Raw genomic sequence first — 27,244 nt, 5'->3', positions numbered from 1 at the left:
TGTCCTCGGTAAGATGAGATATTGCTTCATTATCAATGGAGAATAGTGTTACAACGCTCGTCCCTCACACCTCCTAGTATTGCTTGCATTATAGAAAAAGAAACCCTCGCTATGAATATATAGCGAAAAACCCTAATCCGGAAAGTATAAAACTATCCTTGTAGTCCTACCTGTCGAGACGCTGCACCATTACTCCTTGGATTAAATTGTGACGGAATACAAGACATCGTACACCAACAACAATGTCTCAACTCTCAAGTGCATCTGTGAAGGTCTCATTCTCATCCTTATCCTCATCCTCATCCTCATCCTCTTCTGTCTTAGCGTCCTGTCCTTTCTTCACATGCACTCCCTTCGGAGCTGTCCAGTTTAGCTACATTGTTACTCAAATATGAAACCCGCTGATGGCTAAGAAGAACAATACCGTTTTTGGAACAAACAGCAGTTTTATCTTCAGATTCACTGTTTGTTGGCTCCTGTCTAACATCCAAAATCCTCCCAGGTGGAAGCTTCGGGGCAAGTGGAGGCCGTTTGAGAGGTTGTGCTCGGGGCTCTCATCCATCCTTGGGTCTTCCTGAAAGAACCAGCATTTCTAATGCTGCCATATCTAGTTTGTAATATGGAAAGAAGTTATCGTAGGCCGGGAATTCTCGATCCTCTCAGAGTCATTTTCCTCTGAAGAAGCTGAATTAGATGAGAAATGCCTTACTTTTCTTCCATCAAATTCTCCAGCTTGCCAAAAATCAAGAGTATTCAATGAGATACCCTCCCCTTCAATTCAAAATCCAAAACAACAAAACAGAGCTACATAAACAACAAAAGGCAATCAAAAGCATGAAAGGAAGCCGAAGCACTACTCAAAAAAGTTTCCTGTTGCAATTAAAAAAAAAACAAAATTTGCATTCCTCAATCCTCAATGAAACTAGAATTTCCAAACAAAAGAACCTGAGATTGTCAGTCAAATGCCAATTGAATGGAAGAATTTCAAGAGCCAAATGAAGCTCCAATTATCCACTGAAGTGATCAACAATAAAAGAAACATCTAATCAAACAAAAACAATAGTTAGTGAACTGAATACCTGATTGTCAATGACTGAGTTTTTATCAGCAATAGCTAATAATCATTTTCCTTCTTTGGAAGGGAGTGAGGAGGAATTAGGAATAGAAAAAGCAAAACACTAATCAAATAAAAAAAGCTTATTCACTCCTCACTTCCTTTAAAACCTCCTTTCAAGAAGAAAGAACAAGCGACCAGGAACGCCTCAATATGGATCCACTGATGTATTGAATTTTGAGTAAACAAGAACAGAATTTTCCTACAAAATCATAAATAATCATTCTTAACGCAACCAAATTCAAATGTCATCCAAACATAGATGCAAAGAGAGAAGACTACCTAAAAATCTAAAACCAATCTCCAATCTCTAAAATAGCTCCATATACATCACAGAGAAGCAAAGAAAGGAAGAGAGCTTCATAGGCATCAGAGCGAAGCAATGTTGGGACAAACTCCATAAGTTGGGGCAGGGATGCAAAAAAGAGGTGGGGAGAGAGAAGGGGGTTTTCAGATTTTCCAATAAATTTCCTGGTTTATAGACTGCTTTTAATTCTTTCTTCTTGAAACTCCTAGCACAGTTGGGCGGGGTTGCAGAGAAGTTTTTTTTTTTTTTTTTTTAGGGTGTGGGGGGTGGTAATCAAAATCCCAAAATAACTCCCCAGCTATTTCTAAATATATGACTTCTATGAGTTTCTGTTTCTCAAAAACAAATAGTGTGTATAATCATGCCACACATACTTCAAAATGGACTCACCCCTAAAACCGAAATCAAAATCCAGCAGAGCACCATAGTAGCACTTACTACAACGTGTTTACGAGCTATGACCTGAAACCCAATGAAAGAGATTTATTCTATTCAAAACAACAAAGCCAAATAATTTCCATGCTTCCCTGGCTTTCCTCTACAGAACCAGTCACCCAAACAAAACTCCAACATCCTTCCCCACCCCACTCCCCTCCACACACACACACACAAAAAAAAAAAGTATAAAGATTAGTGTGAGGGCTTCACAAAATCTACTACTAAAATTTACAGCTTAGAAATGTAGTATCAACTATCATTCATTGGCCTCCATGGCATTCACAAAAGAACCACTGTCTAGTTTCTTGATGACCAATCTCTTCTTGGGAGAAGGGTCCATGGCTGAAGGAGATATCTCAACATCAACAATGACTGAGTCATCATCCATGAATTTCCTCTCAAGATGCCCATAGCAATTTCATTTTCGACCAGTTGCTGTATAACTCTCTTGACAGGCCTTGCTCCAAAGTTTGGATCAAAGCCCAAGGTCCCCAATAGCTCAATAGCTTCCTTTGTATAATAAAGATCAATCTTCTTCTGTTTAAGCCTGTCTTTCAAACGGGTCAGCTGCAAGACAGATTTCCCATGAATGTGAGTATATGAATTCTAGATTTGTCAAGTGATAACATCAGTAAGAAAATTACACAACATTCAAATATCTGTAAAAGAACATTTCCGGTTTCTAAAAAACTCCAGAGACTTCAAATCATGGAATGATAGCATAGATGTGCTTAACTACTTTAACATAACAGAGATTGTAATGTATGAAAAGATTAAGCTTGAAAATTAATTAAATAAAGTAAAAGGATGAAGAAACAACAATCCCTCACTTCGTAATTACCTGTAGCTCCACAATCCTACAAATTTCCTTGGAGTCCAGAGGCTGAAAAACAATAAATTCATCAATACGATTCATGAACTCAGGACGAAAAGTTTGTCTCGCCAACTCCAGAACTTGTCTTTTCATCATATCATACACTGCATCCTTGGTATCTTGTGTGTTGCGAAGAGTTTCAAGGATGTAGTGGGACCCAATGTTCGAGGTCATTATAATAACACAATTCATAAAACTAACAGTCCTTCCTTGTGAGTCGGTAATCCTTCCATCATCCAACAGCTGTAACAAAATGTTGAACACATCATGATGTGCCTTTTCAATCTCATCAAACAAGACTACAGAATATGGTCTTCGGCAAACCACTTTAGTAAGTTGCCCACCTTCTTCATAACCAATATAGCCAGGGGAGCACCTATCAAGTGTGAAACTGATTGCTTTTCCATGTACTCGCTCATGTCGATCCTTACAAGTGCATTCTCTGTGTTGAATAAAAAACCTGCGAGAGCTTTGGCAAGTTCTGTTTTACCAACACCAGTAGGCCCCAAGAACATGAAGCTTGCTATCGGCCGGTTTGGGTCTGACAGCCCTTCCCTTGAACGGCGGATTGCATCAGCCACTGCTTTGACCGCAATATCCTGTCCAACAACCCTCTGGTGGAGAACTTCCTCTAGCATTACTAACTTCTCTCTCTCGGACTGTTGCAGGTTTGATATTGGTATACCAGTCCACTTGCTCACAATTTCAGCAATGTCGAGGTCAGTGACCTCTTCTCGGAGCAATGACATGCCAGACTTTCGAAAATCAGAGAGTTCCTTCTCAGCCTCTTCCAGCTGCCGTTGAAGAGGCATCAATGTCCCATACTTGAGCTTAGCAGCACAATCCAAATCATACTCACGTTCAGCAGCCTCCATCTCTTGGTTGACTCTATCAATCTACAAAAAGGATTCAATAGATAAATTAGAAAAAAGAATTGCAAATTATAATTTCACAAGTTTTGGTTGTGCACCAAATTTCTGAAAGCTCCTACCTCTTCTTTAATTGATCGAATTCGCGTCATGAGAGCCTTCTCACGTTCCCACTGTTCTGTGAGTTCTTTCTGTTTCTGTTTGAGTGATTCTAGATCATGTTCCAACTTGCTTAACCGTTCTTTAGATGCTCTATCAGTCTCTTTCTTCAGTGACAGTATCTCCATCTCTAACTTTAGCACAGCTCTATCAATCTCATCCAACTCAGTGGGCTTAGATGTGATCTCCATTTTTAGCTTTGCTGCTGCTTCATCAACAAGATCAATCGCTGCAGGCAGAAATCTATTAGTGGGACATTCAATCTTCACACAAGCGTATAAATTATCAGAATAGAAACAAGTTAGCCTTTTTTCTTCTATTTAGAAAGAAGAAAACCCATCGACTCATGATAACGTTAATAAATCGACTCATGATAATGTTAATAAATTCAATTGAGAAATTGTGACATCAAGGACAGGTCACATCTCATGGCCTCACATTGAGATCCCAAATATATATATATATATCAAAGAAGCTTATAGAATTGATTCTTAAGATTCCACTGCCCATTGAAGGAGAAAATGAGCAGAAACCAGGACATTTGAAGAGAAACGGAATGGATGGCATGCCAAAAGAGAAAAAATAAGGCTTTTTTTGACATTTAGCACTTATAAAATTAAACTAGTTTTGGGGTATCAGCCACCTAAAAGGTAACTATCATTTCAATGCCCACTGTATATTCAGGGGTGAACCTCGTATATAGCATAGGCCAAAGCAAAATAGAGATTAATGAAAAAGTCTAATCATAAGCTAACAACATTTTATACCTTTATCTGGCAAAAAACGGTCTGTAATGTATCGATCTGCAAGAACCGCAGCCGAAACAAGAGCACCGTCGGATATTTTAACACCATGATGCAGCTCATAGCGTTCACGCAACCCACGAAGAATGGAGATTGTGTCTTCAACAGATGGCTGACCACAGAACACCTGCTGGAATCTACGCTCAAGAGCAGGATCCTTCACGATGTATTTCCTATATTCATTTAGTGTAGTTGCTCCAATACAACGGAGCTCACCTCGTCCAAGCATTAGTTTCAACAAATTGCCAGCATCTAGTGAACCACCCATAGCCCCTACATATATTCCATAAAAGAATGCCACCTTGATGAGCAAATTGTTGAGGAAAAGAAAATACACTCCAGTAAGTACAGTAGAGCCCACAGATATAGAATGGGAGGAATATATGTGAAGCTTTTTTTATGCTCTATGACTATGAGAACGACAAGATGAACTATATTTTTTCCTTAAGATTTCAATTTTCACGTTCCTTGAAAATAACCAATATAGAGATGAATATTTTCTTCTCAACTTCTAATAGAACCAGGAAAAATTGAAAACTGGAAAAAAAAAAAATGGTGAGAGAGAGAGAGAGAGAGAGAGAGAGAGAGAGAGAGGAGAAACTAGGATCTTCAGTACAAGACGATCAAAGAAAAAAGAAGAATTAGACAGCAATGAGGAAAAAGACTAGGTTAAATAAGAGACAGATGCAGAGACAGTCCATACAGGCATGGTTAAAGTAAAGTTCGACTTTATGAAAATTACAATAACCCAGAAAGATCTTCAAAGGAACACTTATTAATTATCTAAAGTACTAATATTTTTCCCCACCAGAAGAACTCCTTCTGCATGTTGGCTGATTAAAAAAAGACTGATACAACTAAAACAGTAAACTTAAAGGTCTATAGTGGGTCCACGTAGAAGACATAAGTAGTACTATTTGCAAAAGACACTGGCTAAACATGTGTAACTTGCTAGGAAACAACTAAAAGCAGTGTGTTTCCCTCTGTACTAAGATGTAACAGATAGAGCATCAATGGAGCCACCAAGGTAGAACACTCACCTGCGCCTACAACAGTGTGGGTCTCATCAATAAACAAAATAATCTGCCCATTTGAAGCAGTTACTTCCTTCAAGACAGCTTTCAGCCTTTCCTCAAAATCTCCACGGAACTTAGCACCAGCAATTAACAAACCCATATCCAGAGAGATCAACTGCACAAGTCAAGATCAAATATAACTAAAAAATTGAAAAATGACAACAACAAAAAATATGGAAGCAGTTCTCATTCTAAAATATCAAGCACATGGGTTAAACAATTTTCCCAAATCTTCCAGGCCCAATCTCTTTCATCACTTTCTCAATCTTTCCATCATGAACTCACCAAGCTATTACAGAATATCTAATGCTGCAGTGTCCCAATATATCCTAATATGATATGAAGAGGATAATTGCATTTTGCCAAGATACATATGTACACACAACAACACATGGATACAATAATTATAAGTTCACATGCAATTATTTTGATTTAATGAAGGTAAGATAAAGTTGGAAGGGATAATGAAAATATAAAGAACAAGGATAAAGGAAATCCAAAACACGAAAGGGGAACTTTTAAATTCAGAGTGCTTAAGGGCCAATACAGATCTATGGGGAAATTGTATGGAGATCATTCCAACCAGATTTTGCCGCCATACTGCATGCAAGAAGCACAATAGAATGATCTTCCAGGACCCCATGAGGGTCATCCCCAAATTCTACTTGGCATACGAAAGTAATTTAGGCTCAGTTTGGATTCCAATAGTACAAACAATGGGGAATCACAATAAGTCACGTTAGATATTTGGAGTTAACTGAGAATTCTGTGAATTTAACCTCCATCTTTGAATGACCAATAGGAATCGAGATCTCCACCTAAACTGGTGGAATCTCTATTGAGATGTGGGATTTAGGTGCTTAGCTGGGAATCGAAGCAACCAGCTGGCCTACTAATTATCGTGTCTATTTCCTGTCAGGATTCTTATGATCCAAACTAAGCCTTAATAGACTCAAGTCGAATAATCTCAAGAAATTTTTGGAAGCTGCTCTGTGAGCTAAAATGTGCATTTGTTTGTTTTGTTTTCTTTCTTTCTCCCCACCCCCCACCCCCCAAAAAAAAAAAAAAAAAAAAAAAGGGAGTCTTTTCCTGCTACTACATTGTAGTGTTTAAAGTTTAGAATGAATATTACAATTTCAACCAAATCCTAAATTGACCTCATTTCGTTGATTTCACCAAATTAACTAAAACCAAATAAAATTACAGCCATTTGGTTTAAGATCACATTGGAATCAATATCAAAACCCAAACAAGGATCAAAGACAAAACTTAGAGAGAGAGAGAGAGAGAGATGATAGCATCTTTAATTAACCAGAAACACAGAATTGCCTTTCTAATCATACTCACAAAAATAAGGTAACGGATCAACAGAGTAACCATCTTCAGGAAAACATGATTTTGCAAGAAAAATGAAAATAACTAAAGAAGACTGGAAACCTTCCGATTCAATAGAGTCTCAGGAACATCCCCTTGCACAATTCTTTGAGTTAATCTGCAAAAGAAAAATGTTTTCCAATGAAATGGAAATTTCAAAGTCCATTAGAGATTAAGAGCTAGAGTCATAGCTATGGCATTAAAGCCTAGAGAAATTTCCAAAATACGATCAATTTGTTTGTACACGACTATAACAATTTTTCTAAAGTTATAGAGATTAATAACTATGAGCTTCAATGCAGATTGCACTATCCAAGACAGCATCCATGTTATAAGGAAACACCATGCTGCAGATTAAGTTCTTAAGTCGCCCCACTGTGGCTCTATGGAAAGTCATCTGACAAATGAAACCAACAAGCTCAAGAGTTACCTTTCCATATCTGAATTCAGCAGCTTAATGCCCAAAAAAGTATAAATATTTTTATTATCGAATAGGAAAAAGACATTCTTAATGTGATTGCAGTTCTTCAAGGATTTTTTTTTTTTTTTTTTTGATGTTCTAAATTCAAGGCTTTGACGAGACACCAATCAGGAGTCATCTTAGTAGTAGGAATGATTAGGATAATTATCTGCGGCTCAATTTTAACTTCCCTAAACAAAAGAACATGGAAAGCAAAGCATCATGATATAGGGATCAGAATTCTCAAAGAAACTACAGCTTCTTCTAAATGCAAAATAATCTGTCTGCTCAAAATATTTTAGGGTGCATAAATCAGTCAAACTCCTTCCATATTATAGACAGATATCAGAAATCCAACTCAACTCAAAGCACTCAAAATAGATAAACCATCACAGACTGATATCCTGCTAGTATTTTGTCCACGAATCCCCCCCCCTTCCCCCCTCCCACCAAGAAATATAAGGCTCATTGGAAACACAATAACCCTCCAAATGGCATTACAGAGATGCCAAAATGAAGATTTTGACCACTGAAAACCAGGCATAAAGTGAAGTGGGTATACAAAGTGGGTATACAACCACACCACTAGAGCCTAAGCTAAAGAAAGCTTCCTTGGACACTAAAAACACCAACCTAGCAAGCAAAAAGAACTATATGCTCTCTAGGGAAATGGACCATTAACTTGAAGGAAGCCAAATTTAAGGTCAATATTAGGTTCACTAGAAAACACACACATTTTAAAAGGATGCTCTGTACAAGTCCATTCCTTCTCTCAAGCTTCAATCAACTGAACCATAATAGCAAATAGAAATAATCATGGAAAGAAATCTCCTGGTACATGTAGCAAGGCTTATAAGCTCAGTTCCCCTGAAATAAGAATACTTGAATATGTTAAACTACTTCAAGAGGCATACCCTTCAACAATTGCAGTTTTCCCAACACCAGGCTCACCAATTATAACAGGATTATTTTTTGTTCTCCTTAATAATATCTGGATACAGCGCCGGATTTCATCATCCCGACCTATAACAGGATCAAGTTTACCATGCCTAGCAAGTTCAGTCAAGTCATTCCCGTATTTGTCTAATGCCTCGTATTTTCCTTCTGGATCTACATTAAGATGAAAAATGGATGTCAGCTTACATGATAATGAATTAAAGCAGCACAAAAGAATAACAATCTCAAAACTTTGTGTCCAATAAAAGGAACTAAACTGTCATGAGGAAAAAAATAAAATACTCATCCAAAAGTGGGGGGGGGGGGATGTGTGTGTGTGTGTGTGTGTGTGTGTGTGAGAGAGAGAGAGAGAGAGAGAGAGAGAGAGAGAGAGAATTTAAGAACTAAAATCGATGAGCAGGAGGAGAAGAAATTTAAATGAAGAATAAATACATTCAGTCCAGAACATGTAACTAGATCAATTGTCTCTACATGGCAGTCGAGAACATGTAACAAGATCAATTTTCTGCAAAGACAACAAGCACAGAGAGTCGAGATTAGAACCCAAAGACGAAGCTCTAAACTTCACGAGTTCACGGCACTCAGCATTTAAATTTTTAGACTAGTTTATGTGAAATTTAATATGAGCCAATCATGTAAGTAAACATAATATCAGAAGCCAAAGATACAGCCTCTGAGATCTATGGCAACCAGCACTTCTATTTTCAAATCTGTCATGGGAAATTGAATATGAACTCATCTTATATGCACTCATAACAGCAGAAGCCACCTCAGCAAGGGAAGGATGTTATAATGTGACTTTTAATTCCAAAAAAGACATATAGCAATTGGATCATTTAAATACACACCCTTGAGTGAACAGTATAATGTTAGAAAAGAAAGAATGATTGGATGAGTGCTAACAGTGAAGGTTCTCACTTATCAAAGAGGAAATGTGCAATGTCCAATGGTTTCAACATTCCTTCTCATAAACATGCTGAATTCAATAAAAGGGGATATCATGGAAGTTCTAAATAATTCATGAAAGAGAAAGATGGGATATGGTATGAAAACAAGATTCATACCTCTTATCCTGAAGAACAAAAGGGGTTGAAGATATCCAAAACTACAGACCTATTGGTCTTGTTCTAAAATTATACAAGAACAAGGTTTCTGGCTTCAATATTGAGGTGCTAGGCTCAGTAATTGTCTGATTCAAGGGGCCTCTATAAATGGGAGGCATATGTAGAACACATACTAGTATTAATTATTAATTTACGGCTGTATTATTAGAAGTGGAATGGCTACTCTAATTTGAAAGACCAATTCAGAGGAGGCATATAATCAGAAAGAAAGAAAATTTCTTGATAAGGTGATGAAAGAGATGGGTTCAAGATATAACAAAGAAAGCAGGTAGAGGTATGTGTTCAACAGCATCATTCTTCTAGTCAATGGTGCACTTGGTAAAGAGTTCGATCTATGAAAGGGATTAAAGAAGGTATTCCTTGTCCCTTTATCTGTTTTTGTTTGCTAGGGGTTTTCTGTGTGATGCGATCCTGGAAAGATATGCAACATCTTGAGGATAGTTCACCCATTTCACATATATGGATTGCTGATCAAGCTACTCACATAGGGTGCTACCATAAGATCTACAAGGTGATTTGAAGGCTTCAGTTCAATTTAATGAAGAGCATTCTGATTGGTGTGGATGATTAAAGGTCATATTGGATGGTGTTAACAGTATGGGTGCTGTAGGAAGGGCCCATGAAACCACAATGCCACAAATAATGAGCCACATGAACATCTAACAATAAGCTGAAATGATAATTAAGAGGATTTCTTAGATAAATTTATACAAAATGAGATTTTCGTAGAAATAAGCCTTGAATTGAGTTACATATGTGTCCCGACTTAATGGGGTCAGCTAAATAAGCTTTGATTTGGGTTATGTATGTGTTGGGCCTTTGATCCAATGTGTTTTCATTGTAATGGGCCACTTTAATGGGCCTATAATATGGGAAGAGGCTACGCATACAGGATTAGTCAAGTGACTTTATTTCTTTACTTTAATTGTCATTAAGTGTCTCTTTTTTTTTTTTTGGATGAATGAAGTCACTAAGTGTTTTAGTTAGGTTAGATTAGGATTTTATAAGTCCAATACTGTTTTGAGTCAGTTCCCTTTGTTATTTCAGTTTCCTAGTCAGTTTATATTACCTTATTAGTTCAGGATTGGTTTAGGCCTTTCCTTTTTAATGTTTGAGTCTTCTATATAAGTTTGTAAAAGGGGTCCAGCACTGTATGTGAATTTGATTAATGAGAAGCTTCATCTTAGCTGCTTCTCGTGGTTTGCTCTTCCTTATGTGAATCAAGGTGTGATTGGTGCGGATCCAGTCAACACCTTGCAGTGGGAAGCCTGGGTGCTATTGTTCTATGTTTATTCTCTTTTGCAAGCCTTGAGCATTTATTTTTCATTCTCCCTAAAAGCTATGGTCGACTTCCAGAAATATTCTTCCATTTGCAAGAGAATGGAGATAGATTTTGAATATCTTTAATGGTAAAACCCCATGTGACTTTCTTGACAAGTTGGCTTTTAGTGCAACATTATATCATATTTGGTGGGAAAGGAACAAAAGAAGATGGACTTCCACATCATGTACTCTAGAGCAAATTTGGCATTCTATCACTTTTGATGTGAGAAATAAAAAATTTCACAATTGTGCTGGTTGCCTTGATACAAGCAGAAGTAGATACCTGGCTTAATCTTGGGACATTCCACTTTTCTCTACTCCACCTTAGTTTTGGTGTATCATCTACTTTCACATTTTTTGGTTCCCCCCCCCTCCCCCCCTCCCCCCCTCTTGTATCAACAGTTTGGTTTTGTTGTTTTTGCCCTCCCCCATTTTCTTGATCCCCTTGCTTCTTTTGCTTGTTTCTTCTCCCCTCACCCCCTCCTCTCTGTTTTTGGTTTTTTTGTCTTGTCCCTTTCATAGGGCTGGTTTGGTACGTCCCTCTCCTTTCGGGCTGGCTTTCATTGGATAGGGTCTTTGCCCTTTCTTAGCCAGATTTGGCTTTGTTTGTGTATCTGTTTTCTTTTCTGTTTTAATACATATTCCTTTCACTGACAAAAAAGGGAACTGTTTTGTAATTCTCTTTTCTGTTATTCAGTCCAGATTTCATTCTTGCTATTCATCAATCCTAATCTCACTAGGATTGCTAATTTAAAGGTACTATAGGCTACTGATCTAAGTTTTGAATTCCATTGATATTGCATCCTTCCATAATCTGTTTCAAATCTATCAAGTAAGATTGGTTTAAGATCGCTTTAAGGTCTTGAAACTTGAATTTGATACAGGTTATTGTCTATTCTGTTTAGTCTAAAATTATTACCATACATTGATATTTACTGTTGAGTTTTCTAATCCTGCACCTTAGAGGGTGGACCATAGCGCTATGGTAAGGTTGCTCCATGGGGGACCTAGTGGTTGTGGATTCGAATTGCGAAACAGCGTCTCCATGAAGTGGGGGTAAGGCTGTGTATATTATGACCTTCTCCAGACCCCACAAGGGCGGGAGCCTTGTGAATTAGGTATGCCCCTTTTACTAATCCTGCACTTTGTTCTCTAATCTGATTGTGGTTTGACTTTCTTATCCTGTCCTAGTAGTAACAAGAATCTCATTATCCTAGTAGTAACAAGAATCTCCCATAAGTTCAAATGCAGTCGTTCGACCAAGTTGAAATTTTCAGCAACGTAAAAGCCCTCTAAAGGAGAACACAACCTGGTTTATAGCCTGATCTGGTCAATTGATTTTATTACGTGTTTTCTCCCAAATCTGGTTATTTGTCTATCTGTTTTCGATTTTGTTTAGTGCTGTTTTAACTCTTTAAATCAGCATTAATTAAGTGGTATCAGAGCTATGGGAGAGAATAGCTCAAGAACCCCCTGATCCTTACAGTGAACGTTGAAATGTCACTCAGCAGTTTAACTGTAGATCAGAAGAGTATGCATGATAGAATGAATGATCGAATGACAACATTGGAAAACTGACTTGCAGTTGCTACCCCTATATAAGGCAATTTTGCACCTCCTAAAGGTAAGGTGAGGCAACACAGTCTACAGCTGACAACCATAATCTGAGGTTCATGGATACAGGACCACTAAGGGTACACACACATCAAGAAACTTTTGAAAACCACATGTGAGCATACTTTAATGGTGGAAATAGGGCATACCAATAGTGCTTTGATGTCATATAGAAGGTCAAGCTCAAATTGAAGGAATACAATGGAAAACTGATCCACATATATTTATGACTAGTTGGCAAGCTTGGATGATTACTTTGACTAGTTCAAAACCTCTGAAACAAGGAATATGAAGTTGTCCTGAACTAAATTGATTCGAGCAGTTCGTGCAGCACGCGAATGGTAGAAATATGAAGAAAATCCAAGAATCGTGGCACAGCATGCACTATGTGCGATGAAATGAAAAAAGATCTAAAGGAAAAGTAACTACCAAAACATATCCAAAGGAATCTTGCCGCCTTGCCCTTCGACAAGATTACCACCAAAAGGCCTCAAAGTTTAAGACAAATTGAAGCATCCATCAATGAAATTCAGTTTGCAAGTTGAAAATTGTTGGGAGTCTTACATCAACAATGTTAAAGCATAGATTGAGCCCAACTTTTCACCATCACTGAAAACACTTGATTAAAATAAAAAAATAATAATAATAATAAAAGAGACTAAAGTTGGAGATAAAGCTGAAGCAATCATGGTGAACTGTGAGGATAAGAAGAGACAATGCTTGAAGCTCCAAAGACTGAAGAGGTTTACGTTGAAGAGGTCAAAGTAAACAAAGCTGAAACAATGGAAAATGAGGTAGTAGTCGAGAACACACCACAAAAAAACATCAATACTCATGATGCTATTCTCAAGTCTTCGATGAGAAGGTTACCAAAGTTGAAGACTATCAATGACATTCACAGTTGATATTGATTTAGAGATTGATCACATAAAGTTCATTATCCCACCAAGGTTCTTTGAAGAGAACGATCCATACCTCGAAGACTACATTCCTAACATCCACGAGGTGCCAGAGTTATTGTCATGGTTTGAAGATGGATATTCACCACATAAAGTTAATTCCTTGGCTTTGCAAAACTCAAGGTCGAGTTTTTCATGTCGAGGAGAATTGGTGCAATTAGATCACCTAAATGGTCTTATTTTATTGGAAATAAGCTTTGGGTTGAGTTATGTATGTTGTATGTGTTGGGCCTTTGATACAATCTGCTTTCATTGTAGGGAGCCACATTAATGTCTAGTAATATGGGTACAAAGGCTAAGCATACGGTATTAATTAAGTATGTGATTTTATTTCTTTATTTTTATTGTTTTGAAGTGTTTTACTTAGGTAACTTAGGTTGGATTAGGATTATAACTCCAGTCCTGTTTTGAATTAGTTTCTTTGTCAGTTTATGTTACCTTATTAGTTTAAGATTAGTCTAGGCCTTTTCTTTTTAGTATTTGAGTCTGTTTTTGAGTATTCTATTTAAGTTTGTAAGGGGGTACAGCATACTACACGAATTTGGGTTAAAGAGAAGCTTTGTCTTCGTTGCCTATCGTGGTATGCTCTTCCTTGTGTGAAACAAGGTGTGATTGGTGTTAATCCAGTTAACACCTTGTGGTAAGAAGCCTGGGCACCATTGTTCTCTGTTTATTCTTCATTAAGGTACTGTTCTGCAATTCTATTTTCTGCTATTCTGTCCAGATTTTGTTCTTGTTATTCAACAATCCTGCTCTCACATGCCCAACCCTTTGTTCCAAGGGACCGTAGATCTGAAAGCGCCTTCTAAACCACTAGTGTGGAATATGCTTTCTTTTCTCTATATGGGGGTGTAAGTAGGGAGGCGGGTTACATAGATGGGTTTATTGTTGCTTCAAGCAAAAGTGATCCCGAATATGCTACAAAGCTGACTACATGGAACAAGTAGTTTTATTTTGTCTTGTTCTCTCTTGGATTATCGGTTCTATGGAACCAAGATTATAATCAGGATTGTATTCCAGAACTAAAGCCAAACAGGTACCATTTTCAGCGTCATTCTCGCACATTACCTTCGGTTCGTCAGTACTATAAAGGGCTCCATTACTGGAAGGTGGGGGTCTCTTTCTTCCACTGGTACTGGCTTGTGTTGTTGGAGTTTCTTTATTGGGTGGAGACCATTTGAAGTTGATATAGGCTGCTGATCTAAGTTCTGATTTCGGAATTATTCCATTGATATTGCATCCTTCCACAATTTGTTTTCAGTTTTCAAATCTGTGGGTTAATTCAAAAAGTCCAGCACTTTTAAACTGAATTCTGGTTTGACTATTTTACCTCCTAGTGGTACTAGGAACCCTCCCATAAGTTCAGATACAGCCGTTGGATCAAGTAAAACTTTTCAGCAAAGTGAATAGCCCTCTAAAGGATAACTCCACCTCATTCATAGCTTCATCTAGTCCACTGAATTTATTGTGTGTTTTCTCCCGAACCTGGTTATTTGTCTCTGTTTTTGATTTTGTACTGTACTGATTTAACTCTTTGAATCAGTATTACATTACCTCTGTTGCATTGCATATCCCCATACCACCTCAAACGACTCCCTCTCAACTTATCATGTAATGGAGCTACTCCTAAATTAACTCCAATTTGTCATTCCATATTTTATATTCTTTAGTTTTACCACCCCTCTATCTCAACATCCTCATTTCAGCTACACTAAGTTTAATTATATTTTATTTCTTTCACTGCCCAACATTTAGCTCTATACATCATTGTTGGTCGTATAACTTTCCTATAAAAATTTTCCTTTTAAGCTTAAAGGAATATCTCAACCACACAACACTCCAAACACACCTCTCACAACATTTACACTGCTCCAGTCCTTGTGAACATCATCCACTATTTCTCCTTTGAGCTACATACCTAAAATTATCACTTTGTGGTATCTACCTATCATTAAATTTCACAAACCCACTTCCAATCCTATTGTTACTAAGATTACTCACCATAAACTTTATTTTTGTTCTACTTATGTTAAAACCTCTTTATTTCAAGGTAAATTTCCGTAATTCCAACTTGGCTCCATGGTTTTGCTTCATATCAACCAAAATTACATAAGAAACACAACCATAAGTTGTAAATTATTGAGATTAGGGCTAGAGATGTAGGAGAAAGAGAGAAGAGAGAAAGGAAGAAGGAGAGAAGTTGAGAGAAGAAAGAGAGAGATGAAAAATCATGGGAGAGCAATGAGCTCTTCCCACCTATATTAGGTTCAAACCAAATAGGGAAATTACATAGTCCTGCCTCGGGAGGTAATAGAGAAAAAAGGGAAAATACAACTTAGGACAACATAATAGTAAACAGTCCCTAATACCCCTATTACAGTTTTTTTCTTTTTTTTTTTTTGATAACCAAGGTGTCCAGGCCAGCTTACACACTACTAATCCTCGGGGAAACTAGCGCAGCAACCACTGCCACGGTGATGGGGACACCAAGATGTACAGCCAAAGGAAGAAGACCCAACCTTCTTTGTGGTTTGAAGATTAGAAGAAGGAAGAAGAAAGAAGGAGAAACTGCAGCTGTCGACTTGCACCCGTTCTGGCATGAAAAAGGAGAGAGAAGAGACTACCGCCTCTCTCTCCTGTCGTCCTGATTGGCCAACCAACGTGGGCCTCACTAATTTAGTAGTTAGTTATTTTATTTTCCTAGTCTCTTTATTTATTTTTCTAGGTCTTTGAGATGAATTAGGAAACTAAATAATATCCTCTTATTTGCCCCAAGTCGTTGGGTTAAATTAGGAGATTTCTTTTTTTATGTTGGGTTAATTCCGAGTTGCCACTTTCTATTTTGAGTATTTCTTTTCCTATATATGTAAGGCCAAGGGCCACATTTAGAATTAATGAATTAGAATTGAAAAAAAAAAAAGCCAATGAGCAAATCCCCACCCCCTACATCATCTGATATCAGAGCATGGTTTTGTCGAGGTTTAGGGTAATTCGGTACTATTGTCCTTTGTTTACATGTCTTACCTTTTGAGGTCTAGTCTCCGTCACAATCTGTCCGTAGTCGAGTCTGAGCTAAGAGAGCGTTACCATAGACTAGAGGACACCATTTTCTTCCTTAAATTGGCAGGACCAAATAGCGTTGGGCGCTATTCCCTCCAAAAGCACATACTTGAGAGGGAGATTTCTAACCTCAAGATTGAGAGGGCTAACTACTTGTCTCAATTGGAGATTCTGAGCAGACCTTGAGTCTTTGGTGGTAACCGTACCTTGGCTGCCCATATCCCTATGTCCACTCGTAGTGGTAGAGAATATCAGAACATGTTTGACATTTTTGACACCCCCACCCAACCTGACCCGTTGGCTGAATTCATGAAAGCCATCCAAGCTACCCTCCAAGCTAGCCAAACTATACAGGAGACACAAGCTGCCCATCTCCAAACCCTTACCGATAGGTTGACTGCCCTCGAGGCAAGTGCCCAAAACCCTGATGGACGGCAAGGCCGTAATACTACTGGCACTGAACTTAGGGACAAAGGCCCTAACCCTGAGGAAGTGAACGAGAATAACCACACTGATGGTTATGACCATATAGGGGATAACTTCCAAGGCCTACGGCGTGGTAGGGGTCGGGGTAAGGATCGAGGCCCACCGCCAAGACACTAAACCTAGTATGGAGATGAGTGTTATGAGCATTATGATAGGGGCTTTGACGTCAGACAGATGCTTAAGGTAGATGCTCCTACCTATGATGGTTAGATTGATGCTAGGATCCTTCTGGATTGGATTAAGCAGATGGATAGGTACTTCTATCTTTATGACATGCCAAAGGAAGTCCGCTATCGATTTGCAAAGTTCAAGCTTATCGGAGTAGCCCAAGACTTCTGGATAGACCTAGAGTACTAAGAGGACCACCTAGGGCTTGAGCCAATCACCACCTGGGTAGAAATGTAAGAGACGCACAAGAGGGAATTTTTTCCTATCACCTGTAGGCTCCAGTTGTTGAATGAAATGAATACCCTGAAGCAAGGAAATTCAACTGCGACCGAATACATGAGCAAGTTCAATGAATTGAAAATTAGAAGCCATATTCGGGAGGATGTCGAGCAAACATTATCCAGATTCCTTACCGGACTCAACTCCGAAATTCAGTCTCGTATGTCACCCCACCTAGTGCGAGACGTTCCGCAGGCCTTCAGGATAGCCCTTAAGGTGGAATCCTCCATGAGAACTTATTCTCAAAGGAAGAGCTTCCAAGCTGGGGGAGTCCCAATTTAGAAAACCACCCCAAGGCTCAACTGGATTCCCAAAACCCCCTGCTGCACCACAGCATCAATTTGACAACAAAGGTAAAGGAATTTTGGGAGAAACACCTAAGAGTAGTGGGCAACAACAGTGCTTCAAGTGTCATGGGTTCGGTCACTTCTCCAGAGAGTGTCCCAATAGGAATCTTTAGGTGGGAGAGCAGACCCCTGAAGAAGGTGACCAAGAGGGTTTTCAGGACCATGAGTATGAGGACCATAGATCAGATGAGACCATATCTGATGAGGACACCGAGGAGGCCGGTGACCTCAAGCTCGGCATTGTGCAATACATGGTCTCACAACCTAGGAGTAACGATGATTAGCGGCGAACTAATATTTTCTTCACTTACACATGTCATCAGGGCAAGAACTGTTGTGTCGCCATAGACAGCGGGAGTTGCATGAATGTGGTCGCCAAGAGCGTTGTTGCTCGAATGGGCCTTAAACCTAAACCCCACCCCAAGCCTTACAAGGTTGCCTGGGTTGATCAGTCCACCATTCCCGTTAATTTGAGGTGTTTAGTTCCCCTACACTTTGCAAGATATAAGGATCGAGTGTGGTGTGATGTCCTAGAGATGAATATTGCCCACATCATCCTAAGTAGACCCTGGTTATATAACCGGGATGTCACCAACTATGGGAAGTCTAACACCTATGTCTTTGAGTTCAAAGGGAAGAAAATCAAACCGACCCCTAGTGCCCTTAGGGAAGTTAGGGTTCCAGAACACAAGGGAAGTACATCCAAACACACCCCCACCAAAACACTCAACAATTTAAATCAACAACAATTTGGAGGAGAGTGTCAAGAGTCAGGGGTGATTTATGCTCTAGTTGTCATACAGAGTAATACCGATAGGTCATGTTTATTCACTGAGGCTCCTAGAGAAATACAACCCTTGTTAAGGAAATTCAAGAGGTTATTCCCTGAGGAACTACCTGATAAGTTACCGCCTATGCGTGACATCCAGCACGCTATTGACTTAGTTTCAGGATCCTTTCTCCCGAACTTACCCCATTACCGAATGAATCCCAAAGAACACGCCGAACTCAAACGGCATGTGGATGAATTGTTACAGAAGGGATTCATTAGGGAAAGCCTTAGCCCGTGTGCTGTACCTGCCTTGCTCACTCCAAAGAAAGATGGCACCTGGCGTATGTGTGTTGATAGTAATGCCATCAATAAGATCACCATCAAGTATAGGTTCCCTATCCCTAGGCTTGATGACATGTTGGATATGATGGCCAACTCTTCGATCTTTTTGAAGATTGATCTCAAGAGCGGGTACCACCAAATTAAGGTTAGGCCTGGAGATGAGTGGAAGACAGCCTTCAAGAAGAAGATGGCCTCTTTAAGTGGTTAGTCATGCCTTTTGGCTTGTCAAATGCACCTAGCACCTTCATGAGGATAATGAATCGACTGCTTCAACCATTCATTGGCAAGTTCCTAGTTGTTTACTTTGATGACAACCTCATCTATGGTAAGACCCCGTCTTCCCACTTGGATCACTTACAGAAGGTTTTTCATGTGCTCTTATAAGAGAAACTCTATGTTGACCTTAAGAAATGCACCTTCATGAGTGATCAAGTCATCTTCCTAGGATTTGTTGTATCAACTCAGGGAGTATTTGCTGACCCTGAGAAAGTGAGAGCGATTGTAGAGTGGTCTGAGCCAACTAATGTCCATGAGGTACGAAGCTTTCATAGCTTAGTCACTTTCTACAGGAGGTCCATTTACCAGTTTAGTTCTATTATGTCTCCTATCACCGATTGCATGAAAAAGGAGTTTCAATGGACTAAGAGTGCTACGAAGGCCTTTAACGAGATTAAAAAGCTTATGACTAAAGCTCTAGTCCTGTGCTTCCCAAATTTCTCTAAGGTCTTCGAAGTGAATTGTGATGCATCTGGTATTGGAATAGGTGGTGTCCTAGGACAAGAGGGCCACCTTGTTGCCTATTTTAGTGAGAAACTTAATGAAGCTAGGCAACGATATTCCACATACGACAAGGAATTCTATGCGGTTGTCCAATCATTGCACTATTGACGACATTACCTTTTACCGTAAGAATTCGTGCTATTCTCTGACCACCAGGCTCTGAGATACCTGAGTGCCCAAAAGAAACTTAACCAGAGACATGCCAAGTGGGTTGAGTTTCTCCAAGAGTACACTTTTGTACTCAAGTACAAACCTGGTGTCGAGAATACTGCTGCAGATGCACTGAGCTAGGTGAACATGTTCTTCAGTCCCACCAATGCTAGGAGTCGGGCTAGTGTGTTACTCCAGGCAATGAGTATAGAGGTTGTAGGGTTCGAGCGAGTCAATGACCAATACCCCACCTGCCCTGATTTTAGTGAGCCGTTCACTTCCTTGAGTAAGGCAACCCAGTCAACTGCTCGGACTACCTACTTAGGGAGGGCTTCCTTTTTAAAGGAAGCAAGTTGTGCATTCCCATGACTTCACTCCGAGATTTCTTGATCTGGGAATTGCATGCTGAGGGAGTCACTGGCCATTTTGGTCTAAATAAGACCTTCGCCCTCGTTGAGAACCGATTCTTTTGGCCAGGACTGAAGAGGGATGTTGCTAGGGTTGTGAGTCAGTGTAGGACATGCCAGACTGCCAAACAATTACAGAACACAGGTTTGTACACTCCCCTACCCATTCCCCATTCCCTATTCCCCTTCGCAGGACCTTAGCATGGACTTCGTGCTTGGTCTACCAAAAACTTCGAGAGGCCATGATTCAGTTTATGTGGTTGTAGACCGCTTCTTGAAGATGGCTCATTTCATCCCATGCTCTAAGACCTCTGATGCATCCATAGTAGCCAGGCTTTTCTTTAATGAGGTTGTCAAGTACCATGGGTTGCCCCTCACCATAGTGTCCGATAGGGATGTTAAGTTCACCAGTCATTTTTGGAGGACCCTATGGCGGATGATGGGCACGAAGCTCCGTTTCTCCTCCGCTTTCCACCCTCAAACCGATAGTCAGACCGAGGTTGTCAATAGGAGCTTAGGGAATTTATTGCGTTGCCTCATAGGAGAACACCTTACCAGTTGCGATCGAGTCCTTAGCCAGGCTGAGTTTACATATAATAGTTCTAAAAACCGTACCATTAGTCTGTCCCCCTTTGAGATCTGTTCAGGATACCAGCCCCAGGCACCCATAAACCTTATTCCCATCATGTCTATTTCCAGGACCTCCCAATCAACCGAGTCTTTTGCTCAGCATATACATAATTTGCATGTAGGTATAAGAAGACAGAAAGCACTGAGCAACGAGCAATATAAGTTGAAGGCAGATGTGCACAGAAGGCTACAAGAGTTTCAAGAGGGCGATATGGTGATGGTTAGAATTAAGCCGCAATGCTTTGTTAGGGGAAAAGCTAGCAAGCTGCATATTCGTAGCACAGGTCCCTTCAAAGTACTCAAGAGGATAGGTGTTAATGTGTATGTTTTTGATCTGCCAGCTAGTATGGCAATCAATAATATTTTCAATGTTGAAGACCTTGTCCCATACCATGGTACCTCTAGCATTACCCCTTTCTATCCTTATGACTTTAAGGACTTTCCCTTCACCAATAATGAGACTACTGAACCAAACCAACCACTTCCCCCCCACCTCATCACCACCTGTGCCTATGGTCGCTAGAAGGACTAAAGAAGTTGAGAAAATCCTTGATGAGAAGATTGTGTCCACACACACTGAAGGTTCTAGAGAGTTCTTGGTCAAGTGGCGTGGACGTCCGAAAATTGATAACACATGGATCACAATGCAAGAAATCCAACAACTCAACCCAGACCTGCTTGAATATTACATGAGCTTTAATTCACCGAAGGTGAATTCTTCTAAGCCAGGGAGAGTTAATGGGGACATCAAGATGTACAATCAAAGGAAGAAGACCCAACCTTCTTTGTGGTTGGAAGATTAGAAGGAAGAAGAAGAAGAAAGAAGGAGAAACTGCAGCTGTCGACCTGCACCTGTTTTGGCGTGAAAAAGGAGAGAAGAGACTAACAGCAGTCTCTTCCCTCTTTCTCCTGTTGTCTTGATTGGCCAACCAGCGTGGGCCCCATTGATTTTTAGTTAGTCATTTTATTTTCCTAGTCTCTTTATTTATTTTTCTAGGTCTTTGAGATGAATTAGGAAACTAAATAATATCCTCTTATTTACCCCAGGTCGTTGGGTTAAATTAGGAGATTTCTTTTTTTAAGTTGGGTTAATTCCGAGTTGCCACTTTCTATTTTGAGTATTTCTTTTCCTATATATGTAAGGCCAAGGGCCACGTTTAGAATTAATGAATTAGAATTGAAAAAAAAATCCAATGAGCAAATCCCCACCCCTCTCACGATTCTTTCTCTCTCAATCTCGTCTTTCACTCATTCTCTCTCGCCTCTCTCCTTTTCTCTCTGTCGGTCCTCTCTTCTCTTGCCTCCCTCTCTCTCTTTCAATTTTCCTAGTGCTACTGTTTACTGTTGCTGTTTCGGTTTACTGTCTACTGCTGCCGGCTAACATCTGCTGCTGCTATTACCCTTTTGATGTTGGACTGCTGATTGGACTGTTTTTGGACACCGTCTTCAAAATCTGGGCTGTCTTCTTTTGTTCTCAGATCTGGGCAGCAAGTAAGTATAGAATGAACCTTCCCATTCCCCTATTATTCCCTCATTATTCACTCCATTAACTTTCATTAAAACCCACCCCCCTTTTTTGCCATTGTTTAACCTTTATTTGCATCACTGTTTAACCTTAACTATTGCTGATTTTCTTATTACTAGTATGACTGATTTTAGAGCATATAGCATGGGACTTTTATCTACCTTTGGTGCTTAATAGGCTAGTAGTATAATCTAATTTTGCTTGCTGCCATGTTCCCCACCCCATGTTCCCCCTTGAAGCTTGAGTGAGTTTATGCGTTTTTTTTCCTAGATTATTATTGCTCTTTGCTACTTTGTTCATTTGTCTCATTCTATTTTGCATATTAAATCTTGTTTGCTGAGCTTCCTTTGTCCTGTCCTACCCAAGTCCCTTTTGTTTACCCTACCCAGTTAGTTAATCTTGTAGGAAACCTAGTCACCTAGGAACCCCCTACATCACATGGTTCTCCACTTAAATTGCAAATGCACAGATGGGGAATCGAACCTGAGACCGTGCGCCTATCCATACAATCCCCAATTCTCCCTAACCATTTGGGCAACCTATAGATGGGTAGTACCCCTATTACATAAACTCTAACACCAATACACTAAGCAACCTGATCTAGAATATCTCTAGGCAACTCATCTGTGCTTGCCGCAAACAAATTTAGGCTTAAATCTGATCCTTGACATATCTTTAATGATGGGTGAATAAATATTCATTACCAAAGAGAAGAACAAGAGAGCCCCGAAGAGGAGGGAAAAGAATGATACAGCCCAAGGGAAGACCCTTTAGAGGGGGGGCAGATAAATGAAAAGGGAAGATCCCATGAGAACACAATATGCTTGTTCCTTGGGGAGGAGAAACAACAAGAAGATGACCTGGAAGCTATCCTCAAAACATCAAGGGAGATGGAATATCTACTTGAAAAAAAAACTCTTCTCTGATAACCACCAATTAACCCTCTGGGGACTCCACTATACACTTTTTCTAAGTCAACAATGACAATATGGAGAACTTTCCTTAAACAAAAACGAAAACAAAAACAAAAAAGGACGTACCTAGTGCACGAGGCTCCCACCACTATGGGGTCTGAGGAGGGTCATATAACCCCACTTCATGGAGAGGCAGTTTCCCGACTCGAATCGCGACCACTAAATCTCAATGGGTCAACCTTACAATTGTGCCAAGGCCTCCATCGTTACGGAGTTTGGGGATGGCCATATAGAGAGTTTAGAGACCTTTCTACCTTTAAAAGTTTTTTTTCCATCAGTCTCTTAAACAAATAAATAGCTCTTTCATTGATCTTCTTGGAATAAAACCAAATTGGTTATCTGATATATTAATTCATAATTTCAGACAGGTTTCCTCCCATAATTTCATAAGATGCCTCAGAAGTTTTATTCCTCTATAGTTATTACAACTCTAAATGTCACCTTTATTTTTATAAACCAGTACAATGCTTCTCTATTCATTTGGAATTTTCCTAGTGCTCATAATATTTTTAAACTACTCTGTTAGCCAAGTCATTCTACTAATTCCTAACCTCTCCTCTATTGGAATATCATCTGAACCTACTGGTTTACATATTTTCTTCTTCCTTAAAGCTTCCTTTACTATAGAAACCCTAATTTTCCATATATATTTATATATATATATATATCAAAGGTTTGTGGTTTCTTGACTGTTATCATGTCCAACCAATTCACAAAATAAAGATAAAATAAGTCCACTAGGCCTTATCCAACTAATTGGATTAGCATGCTACTCATTCTGATAAGGAATAAAAATAACGAAAAGCAAAGTAGTGAATACATAGGCCCACTTGAGTGCGGAGAAACCTCCTTCATGAATAATGTGGCAAGCTACTACTTATGAACAGGGTGGCAGGCATAGTAATTTGAACAGCTACCAAAATTCAAGTTCATTAAAACAACTACCAGTATCTAATAGGATTTTGTCATGATCAAACATGGTAACAATCCAATTTGTATATGTAATAGTACCATAGTTTTTAAGGCGGTAAGACCACGGAGGCGTTTGAGGGTTTTTCAGAGCACCTTAGCGATAAGGCGGGCATAAAGCGTTGCCTTATTGACTAAAGCGTTCCTGTGTAATTTTTTTTTATAAAACCAATCTATTTAGCTCAAATCTTAGTTGAATCCTATTACTCATATGTTAAATAAATATTAAAGGTTCATATTCATACCAATGTAAGATATTCATCAAGAAAACAAATCAATAAAGTGAATAAACTAAGTTCATCAATCATCAATCATCAATCATCATAACATATTAACATATAATATAAATACATAATTATGAAACCAAATTATAAATATAAAGAAAAGAAGATATAAAAAATATAAGTATTTATTATACTTACCTCTATGATGCCAAAATGAGTGCCTAAGCCCTAAGGTCATCGACTATATTTTTACTCTTGTCAAAGAAGAATGAAGTTCACCACTGCCGGAGCAAAATGGTTGCCTGGATCAGTGGTTCTTCCTTGTTCTTTGATTCCTTCTCAAAGCCCTTTCTTAAAACCCTTCACAAAATCCAAACCTTATTTGTGAATCGTGTTTTTGTTTTGTTTGTTTTGGTTATTTTTGGTGGAGTAAAGCTGATCCCATACATCTCAAGTGTTAACAAAACCATACACCCACCAATAAAAAATCTATATTTGGAATCTCCATCAAGTAATTTTAAAATGTGTTTAAAAAAAAAAAAAAAACCCATAAGGCGCCACTTCACATAAGGCTGAGCACTGCCTTACCATCTCTAGACCTCATCAGCGCCAAGGCGCTGGTAAGGCGTCGCCTTAGCAGCGCCTTAAAAACTATGAATAGTACAGTACATCTCTCCAAGAAACAAACACGCCTTAGCAGCGCCTTAAAAACTATGAATAGTACAGTACATCTCTCCAAGAAACAAACATGTTAAAGGGATGATTAATACTCTGGTCAGTTACTCTCTGATTTCCACGAACAGCTTTGACAGCGTCTTTCAGTACCTTCTCACCAAGTTGTAGGTTCTTGAATAACTGTTTACCAACCCTTTTATCTCTCAGAAACGCTAATAACAGGTGCTCCACTGACAAGAAGTCATCCCCAAATTCATTTTTATGTTTCCTTGCATTGTCTAAGAGAGACTGAAAATGTGAACCTATCATGGGCCCACTAGTGTCACCTATAACCTGCCACAATGAATCAGTCATCAGATCTTCCCCACTAAGCTACTGTTAAAATTTAGCCCACATAAGATACCCTAGGTTGTTGGTGGATAAAATCATCTGTAGCCTGCAGGACTGAAGTACTGTCAACAGCAGCCTTTGTGAATATTCTACGAGCCAAACCATCCTTTTGCTCTAGAAGTGCTTTCTTTAAATGCTCAGATTCCACAACTTGTTGCTTGCTACGACGTGCTGCATCAACAGCCCCAACAATTCCCTCCCATGCCATCTCAGTGAACTTTGACCGATCAACCTGATAAAAGCAAATCAAATCATGAAAAAGGAAGAAAGGGCAGCTGGAGGCCTGCGAATAAAATCTCTTCCTTGTAGACTACTGCATTTCTTCAAGGAATCAAAGAAGCTACAATTTCTTCAAGTCCACAAATGCTCTTTAAAGTTGACCAGTGTCTGTGTCTCTGGTGGGTGGGGAGGGTGTGTGCATCATCATTTGTTGCGTGAAAGGGCCAGGTTAAGATTACCCCTAAGTTTAAACGAAGTCAGTAAATGCTTGCAAATTTTGAGGGTTTAATAGTCAGTGATGTAGTACAGATCGGTAGCCGACCCCACTTAGTTGGGATATGGCTATGTTGTAGTTATAGTAGCACAGATGAGTAGAATTCAGAAGAAGAATGGCAGGGTTTTCTCTGAAGTCCTCTTATAAATCGCTAATTGATACTATACCGCCAATATCCTCACTCAGAAATAACTAGAGAAACCCAATCCTACTCAAGGTGGAGTCCTATGTGTATTAAAACCTCAATGGATAACAGACCAAATACTTGAAGGAATGAGGAATCCAGATGGTGAACAAATGTAAACTGTGAGGAAGAGTGTGAGCACTGTGATTGATGCCATTGGAGTCGAGCAATTGACATACTCCATTTAGTGCTTGGAAGTACTTTATAGGCAATGATCTCATTTCAGGCTTAGGGGGAGAGCCTGTGGCACAATGGTTAAGTTGCACTATTGCAGCATGTTGGTCACAAGTTCAAAACTTGGAAACAACCTCTCCTGCAAAGCAGGGTGTAAGACTGCGGATACTTGCCCAACCCCCCCAAAGAAGCAGGAGCCTCATGCAATAGGTTGCTTTTTTTTTTTTTTTTTTTTTAATATCATTTCAGGCTTATTAGGGATTGGTAAGCATGGAATAGAATAATTCTGTCAAATATAGCCCACCATCTGATGCAGTTGCATTTGAAATTAATCCTGTATGGATGCCTGTGTAAGTTTAGAAAGGCCCCTAAGGAGCAGTTGGCTGTCCAATGGGACGAAATTAAGCTTTGGGTAGTTATATTATAGTTGGGCTTTCTATTTTCTTAAGTTTTATTGTAATGGGCCCATTTTATAAGCCCATAAAGTGGAGGTAAAATCAGTACACGGGATTATCAGTTAAGTGTTTTGAGTTAAATTAGGATACTTAAAAAGCTTCTAAGAGTTTTATTTTGAATCTATTTATTTTTAGTATAAATGAGTGTTTAGGGGTCCTATCATTTCAGGTTAGGAGTTTTTGAAAGTATTTATATATGTAATACACCTCGCCCCCCAATCAATTAGAGATGATTTAAATTTCTAAAAATGAGTTTTCGTAAGACTTTTGGAGCTGTTGGGCTTGGCATACAGCATTAGCATCCCCATA

At 39.2% G+C, this 27,244-nt stretch overlaps 1 protein-coding gene across 1 annotated transcript; it reads right to left on the bottom strand.

Moving 5' to 3' along the window:
• Positions 1–25,934, bottom strand: LOC122094679 (chaperone protein ClpB3, mitochondrial-like). Its single transcript, XM_042665261.1, is given in 11 exon segments — positions 1–2,252; positions 2,255–2,426; positions 2,701–3,104; positions 3,107–3,629; positions 3,725–3,990; positions 4,529–4,837; positions 5,605–5,755; positions 7,078–7,132; positions 8,389–8,584; positions 25,335–25,572; positions 25,643–25,934. Coding segments are annotated over 11 exon segments (2,646 nt in total). The 5' UTR covers positions 25,838–25,934; the 3' UTR covers positions 1–2,115.
• Between the last annotated feature and the right edge of the window lie 1,310 nt (positions 25,935–27,244).

Source organism: Macadamia integrifolia, chromosome 12, assembly GCF_013358625.1.
Source record: "Macadamia integrifolia cultivar HAES 741 chromosome 12, SCU_Mint_v3, whole genome shotgun sequence".
Lineage (NCBI taxonomy): Eukaryota > Viridiplantae > Streptophyta > Magnoliopsida > Proteales > Proteaceae > Macadamia > Macadamia integrifolia.
Note: the sequence above shows the minus strand (reverse complement) of the source record. Positions and strands in the feature narration are given on the sequence as shown.